Source organism: Echinococcus granulosus, assembly GCF_000524195.1.
Source record: "Echinococcus granulosus chromosome Unknown EG_S00091, whole genome shotgun sequence".
NCBI lineage: Eukaryota > Metazoa > Platyhelminthes > Cestoda > Cyclophyllidea > Taeniidae > Echinococcus > Echinococcus granulosus.
Genome location: NW_020170471.1, coordinates 14,348 through 21,945, shown reverse-complemented (window position 1 = coordinate 21,945; position 7,598 = coordinate 14,348). Strand labels below are relative to the sequence as shown.

General features: G+C 43.2%; 1 protein-coding gene across 1 annotated transcript in view; it reads right to left on the bottom strand. All coding sequences in view use genetic code 11, as the record gives it.

Moving 5' to 3' along the window:
- Positions 1-3,384: 3,384 nt before the first annotated feature.
- EGR_07929 (Heterogeneous nuclear ribonucleoprotein A1) overlaps positions 3,385-7,598 on the bottom strand; it is a gene marked incomplete at both ends in the record, with an annotated part of 8,758 nt that continues 4,544 nt past the window's right edge. The window contains 2 exons of the mRNA XM_024497178.1: positions 3,385-3,565; positions 3,918-4,225. Of these exons, the coding sequence (XP_024348376.1) occupies positions 3,385-3,565; positions 3,918-4,225 (489 nt within the window). The remainder of the gene's footprint in view (positions 3,566-3,917; positions 4,226-7,598) is intronic.

Here is a 7,598-nt window from a genome sequence, read left to right as displayed (position 1 = left end):
CTAATGGAGGAAGTGGGCGTTTCTACACAACCGAACAAGCTCATGTTCATAAGGCAGCAGCAGCTCAGATTTACCCCTAAATTTTGCAATAGAGTAGGATGGAATCCTACGTACTCTTTAAAGTGGTACAGATTGTTAGTGCTGTGTGAATACAGATGAATGGCTGAAGTCGTTTAAAAATTTATGCCATTTCCATACATAGGTCCTAAACCCTCCTAGCTTTATCACTGACCGCTGCGGAGATCTCATCGGTGCTGAGTGTACACGCCTACTGCCACCTTTGCCCAACATTCCTATTTACGTTGTATGTACCAGCTCAAGCTCGACAGATGCTACAGCTCTTAGGCGTTGTGATATTGTGCATTTATTCTCGCATAGCTATGCGTGGCATCGCCATGACAACATACCATTTTACTAGTGTTAATATTTCAGATCAACTCACTCATTTCTGTCGTCCGCGTGGGGGTCAAACCGTCAGCAGACTCAAAGGGCAGGCAACGCGTTGTCATGGCACTAACATGTGAGAGCAGGCGGGGTCACAAGCAGAACGCGTTCCCACATGGCAGGCTGTGAAGATCTCTTATCATTCTTGACGCACTGGAAAATACAAAGATCACTGAAAAAGGACCTTAAAGTCAGACACACAAGCGCACACACACGTGTGTGAAGTCAAAGCTCAATACTCGGGCTATTACACACTACCACTACAGGCACTGGTGTGAAGAAAGTCTTCCTGTGGGGAAATTGCATGAGGAAGTGGAGAGTTGATGAAGACAAACAGATGAGACACCACTGACTTATGGGGAGCCATACATGCACACTTATTGCCCTTTCATAATTGATCTAATTCTGTTCTTCACTACATAGACCTCTCAGGCCTCATTATTTATGTTCCCACCAGACGGTAAGGTTCCATGCCCTTCGCTTTCCACACACAGCAGGAGTTTCTCAGTTCTCCTCCTTCTACGTCCAACTATTTACTACTTTAAAACACATGATGGAAAGTGATGGTTCAATTACTTCGCGATTTAAGAGACACTTTAATCTGTGCAATGTCCCAAAGCTGAATCGTTCTAAGCAGAAGGCAACACTTGAAGTTTCCCCATTTTACTGTGTCAAATCAGAGTTACGATAAAAAAAGTCATGTGTTACGCAAATAACTCACAATTATGTACACAGTCCACAAATGAGAACCTTGCCAGTTTAAGTCATTGCTGCTGCACACTATCCTCTGATCAAGTGGCGACGTGTGGCTGCACACCACAATCCTGAACTAGCAGTCGCTTTTGCCTTTGCCATTAATCAACACTTCTGGCAGTGTGGCCAATCAGCGCGATGCCTTACTACATTTCAACCAATAGTAATGCCCGTATTATTTCAATTGACACACATGATCCACACAGGAACCCGCAAAATAAGCACTCCGTTAGCCTGACTGCTACACCTCTCCCTCCTGATGTCGCTTATTGACAGCTTGATTGGAATGAAGTACGCAAACTCGTGTGCCTCAACTCTGATGCCAGATGCACAAGTTGCTTTGATAATGTGTCAGTGTGCAACCAATGCGAAAGCATGTTAGGTGTCTATGAGAAAAGGGCAGTAGTCTTCACTTAGAACCACTGTTAAGGCAGATGATGATGGAAGTGACTGTGACTGAACCGCATAACAATCTCATCTGTCAAAGGTTGTGAGACGCATACACATATCACATTTGATTTTATTAGCCTTCAACCTAGTACAGAAAGGCACGCTCTTTCTCCATCCTTTCCCTTCATCTCTTAACTTCCACACTCTCAGAAATGTCTCAAAAGAAAGCCAAGATCTACATGAGGTCGCAAAGCTTAAACATGATATCTGTTGTCATACCATAGGGAAAGGGGAATTTTTACCTCCTGGTGGAAAGAAGTTCATGGTTTGTACATCTTGAGCACTGAAGCCGTTGGTCAGGGTGAATCATGTTTGGTGAACACTCAGTTCTATCTGTGGATTAACCGATATTTGAGCGACCTCAGTCTGGTCAACTGCGATGGTGTGACCTCTCCTCCACGATTCCTATTTCACTGCGACATTGGTGACCAAATGTAGACATGATGTGGTAATGGTAAAGTCGGGAGTTGTGTCCACTTCTCCTCCACTGTTGATTAAATGTTTTTCGCCTTTTTTCTTCCTAGTTGACAAACATACTTCACTTTATACCTTTGTACTTCTTCCAAAAATCCGAAAAGGCGCATACAACAAATTCTGTGATTTCAAGAGGGGATGGATTCAAGTATTGGTTCTCAGATACCTGTTTTATAATGTCCTTTCTCAATTTGGTAATTCCATATCTTAAATCTCCTCAGTCATGAATCACCCTCCAATGCCCATCACTTCGTAGCTAATCCCAATAAAAGGAATTTAAAATTTCCGTCCCTTTTGTATCCTTCTCCAGACTCCACCTTCACTCTTCTTCGACTCTTATGCCAGCACACTACATGAATGCTTCCACTTCCTCAGTAATTTGATGAATGAATGAGTACAATTGTCACTTCACACACAACTTTCGTAGCAAACATCGCAGTGAGATAGGATTGGCGAAAGAGACACACCTTCTCTACAAATGACGAGAGAAAAGTCGACGCGAACGAATCTACCCTCTCAGTTCTGCTGTGCGTCATGCGGTTCTTGTGAGGTAAGTAAAGCAATACTGCGTGGAGTAATAGAGGAGCCTTTTAAACACCCTTAACCCTTGTCACCATCCCCCACCGATTCTGCGTGACTGTCAGCATTGTCAGGAGCGTGTCTGTTCCATTTGTCTGAGGTGATGGCATTTGCTGCTGTCTTCTGTTTGTTATCCTTCTCCACCTCCACACCCAATGGAGCTGCCGCTCAAACTGGACGAAATTTTGACTGCATTCTAATGAATTGCGAGTTTAATTTGGTGAGAACTACACTGTAGTCACTACGTGTCATCCACACAATGTAAAACAGGCGAGTGCGACTGGAGAGATTGAAGCTAAACCTGCCAGGCTAGGGTGGTTGAGGGTAGGACAGATCAGACCAGCTAAATCCAAGCCAAGCATCCAGACTTCCACCTGGCATCGCATAAAGTAGAGGTAGAGAGGCTGGGCAGGGGCACAGATTCGATAGCTTGTGTACAGGTTGGATTGTGGTTGAGGGAATGCGGGTGACTAGTATCTGTTCACAAGTGTACGTAACCCTTTAACGGTGCTTGGGTCATCTGCAGGTCCAGTGCATGTACATCCAAAATGCGAAAGTGGGAAAGTAGTTCAAGGTCGATTTAATTGTTGCTGGAAATACGAGAAATGTGATTGGTTGCAGAAAGTAAACATTCACCGTTTATTTGATTGTGGGATACAGTTGGGATAATTATTCCATGATTCTCTATTCGGGAAGACGAATCATGGAATGCCCTCCTTCCTTTTCGCTCTGCGGTGCAGCCTGATGGTCCGTGTGAAAAAGAACACCAAAGAAGATGAATGATGAGATTATTAGTGCCTTGGATGGACCAGTGCTGCAGATGCACCTGGTAGCTAGCACATCTCTGGCAGCTTCCGTGGCAAGACTGGAGTAGGTGGATGAGGACGGAAGCGAGATCAAACAAGACGTGTACGCATTGCCAAATGGAATCGGTGTGAGTGGTCACAGACGTTAGACTGCGAATGGCAAATCCCTCCACCTGTACCGTTAAATTTTACCCAATTCCCAACTCTTCGTTGCGTCTTCTCTAACCTATGCTTCATTTTTACCTCCTCTTATGCAGGATTTGCTTAAAAGCATTAGCAAGCTAGAAGTAGTTGAAACGATTCATCCGTAAAGTCATTTTTTTTGAGAAGATGATGACGAATTTAGGACCTTTGTGCATTAAACAGATACAAGTGTCTGATCAATTCACGAACATATGTTGCCAAACGCACTTGCATGTATTTGTATACTTGTATTTGTATGATCGTACATTTGTACTTGAAATTTGAGCAGTGGGTCGTGTTCCAGTTTTGATCGCAGTCCGGAAAACGGTACCACCTTCTTTAGCCTGCTTTGCATGATGCCTTTTCCGGCCAGTCAGATCGGTGCCTCCACGTTGGGTTTGGAAAGACGTTGGCTTAGCATAAAATAAGTGGAGGAAGATAGGTGGGATGCATATAGATGTGGAATCAGGATACATCACTTTTGAAGGTAGTCCAAAGCATTTACCAGCTAATCCTCCACTTGTAGATTTAATCTTCTACAATGGCGTCAAAATGTATAGAAAGGCAGATGAGAAGGCAGGCGATTGCAGCAGGAAGTAGGTAGTGTAATTCAATGTCCATTTATACCTAAAACTCAAGGTAACCTCAAATTTGTCAAGCAGGGCTTGGTGGATTCCATGAATTTGCAAGGGGAAGTAAAAATGAATTACGTTTAGAAGATCAATTGTCTTGTTGCTGTTCTGATTATTCAACACACATAGACGGTGACTCAGTGGAGTTGGCGCCTTTCAGCTTAAAGAGGAAAAAGAAAAGGGAGACTTTAGTCACGACCTTGCACAAGCATATTGGCTTTTGATCCGCACTCATGTTTCCGAAAGGATTAAAACTAGAAACCAACTATTATTGGCCATTCGATATTTGCGAGATTAAGGGTGGTTTCCGTTGCCCATCTTGCACGCTATTCTAAGTTGGTAGACCTAAACGCCTTTTGCTCATTTGCGGAAACAAAGAGGTGTCCACGGAGGCCAAAAGCAAATACCTGTCGGCTGTTGATGGTCCTTCTCCCGTTTCGAGAGTAAATGACGTTTGCAGCCTATTTGGCCGATTAGGTGGTATCATCTATGTGAAGGTGGATAAAAATTTGTACTGACCCTTTGTGGCCTTCTTTACTATAAAGGCGCTCCAAATGCCAGCGGCAGCAATTCCTTCTTACCACATGGGAGTGATTCTTCTCACCTTCCTGCCCAAGGATCATGAATGGAGGTGTAAAAGTCCTTAATCATTCACATTCACTTCTTAGTCATACCGCTTCTCGTAATGCCTAATGCCATGATCATCCATTCACAAAAGTCTTAGTAGAAGCAGCCGATTTCTGTTTACTATTTTAGTGGTTTACAAGACCAAATGAGGTCTGACAAATGCTGTGAGGCTGGCGTTAGCTTCGCTTGATGAAAGACATGCCAGCCCATTTCTGCTACCAAGTCGCAATTTATGCAGCTTTAAGTAAGCCGAGATACTCCATTTGGATTTGTAACTTTCATACAGAGTCGGATGTCGGAATCATATGCGAGATCAGACAATATTTATCCACTTATTATTCTGTCATGACAACGCGTTTCCACGCAGATTGATTTGAATGTTGTACAAGTGTGTATGAAGTTGATGTCATAAGGGCGTAACCTGGAGTGCATGTTCACGAATTGACTTCAACGCACACTGGGCGTCAAATCCATCCCCAGCGAATAAGCAAAAACCAAAGGGAGAGTCAGAGTAAAGCACACCTCTTACAGCAGTTGCGAAGTGCATATTCCCCTCACAACGGTGTTGGTGCCTATGGAATGACATGTTGCTCCTAACACTCACTAGGGGTTTATTCAAAACTAATTACTGGTTTCAAGCACCTGGCGGATGTTGGGCATTGCCGGCTTGTGAGACTCCCATTTGCCTAGTAAGGTAGAAAATATTTTATTGGCTTGTTTCCAATAGGCCTGCGAGCTCGCATGTTGCAGTTAATTTGACGGTTACAGATTGTCTCACTTCTTCGAGTGATTTGTGCCCTCTAGAGGGCGAGGAATGACTAACATATGAAGCGTCTCCCTTTGCACACAATTTCAGTGCCGCGATTCCACCCTTAGATATGCGGCAGATATCCCTCAGCTGAATTGATGCATATCATGACATCTTGGATGTATTGCACACTGCTATGCACGACAAATGTATCACTCTACTGATCTTAATGGCAGTAGTATATTTTCAGTTTTGGCTGAAACAAGCAACGCTAATAAAATGTAGCGAAGAGGTGAATTTTTGTGTTCAATTAGTACCGATCAAATCACCGCCTCCATTAATGATAAAACGGAATGGTGGGATAATCTATTTAAATGTTTTTAGGAGGGAAACGTTGTGAAATTTCCTCGTCAATGTAAAAGATTGGTCTCTTGATAATAAACGGCCCCTTCATGCATCATACGTCAGAGCTTACACATGAGAAACCTACGCCAAACTGCAGCACGGATTTTGGGGAAACATCAACCATTAGACCTAATTGTGAAGCACATACTTCGCTTCTTGTCCAAATACCCACTCCGCTTCTCTACTTATATCAGCATAGCCTTGAATCGGTACACATTAAGTAAATAGTCCAAATTTATTCAACTCCTTTCACAACTTGCTCTAATTCACATGAACTGAAGAATGTGAAATTACAGAGGTTGACTGATTGACACGGAAGAAAGTCGTCCTGCAACATAAGCGCAGATCCCATCTGGCTTAGTAAAAACATCGGCACGAATGTTTAACATATGCTCTGTAAATTGGATTTACATGTTTACGAACCTACCTGACTAATCTCTTACTCAAATTCATCCACCTTATACCGTCACCATTGGGAGGCTGGATCCGACAGCTCTTCCTTGCTGTGGCAGACAGTATACATGGATTGGTCATGTAGGTTGGTTGGGATAGGTTATCACTAGCCTACTCATGAATGTATGCTGCAATCAAAAGTAGCATCCTAATCATGCGACCAGATTGGCAGAGTAAGGAATCCTCAAAATCCGATCAAATGAAAATTCACAAATAGCAAGGATTTGGCACCACATTTCTGTGTTTCGAAATTATATTTTAGGACCCCACCCACACCACTAATGGGCAGCATTCACTTTAAGTAGGAAAATTTTTAATTCCTTGTTTACACATCATAATAGCAGAGCCGCAAGTGCAAATGACGTGCCCAGCCCTGTGAAGAAGATGTATAAATCCATTACACGCATTCACGTAGTGTCAGAAATGCCAACAATTTGCAGAGACACCTTTTATTCACATTCGTTTTGATACTAAAAAGATGTGCAATAGCACACAGCTTAAATAATCATCTGACAGCAAGCATCACACAAAGGGGTGAAGATATAACCATCCTCAATTTTAGGTCGAATGTGCTTACAGTTGGATCTGATGAAAACAATAATCCGCCCTTTGTCGAACTTATTAATCAAGCGCCAGCCACGAGGCATATGCAAGAATTCAGCTTATAAAAAATTGAAAATAATACTAAAAACATTTAAAAAAAGCTTTTAGATGCCCGTTTACTTCCACTCCTACTTTCACGGTCATTAAGCGTGTAAAAGCAAGGATACACACTCCCGCCACGACGTCAAATGTGACCGCTTATTGGAAGGGAAAGGCTAGGCGCGTTTGACTGGAAGCCATTTTTAACGACTTTGGAAGCCTTTGCTGTAAGTAAACGGATAGAGCGATTAAACCCACACAACATGCATCAGAGGGCAACAATGGCCGTGAAACCCACCCGGAAGGTCGCAAATAGGCGGGTCGCACGATGATGCTTTCCCCACTCAGTTGATGAGGACGCGCCTCGAGAATGGCCTCCACCTCCTGTGGTGTGCTCATGCT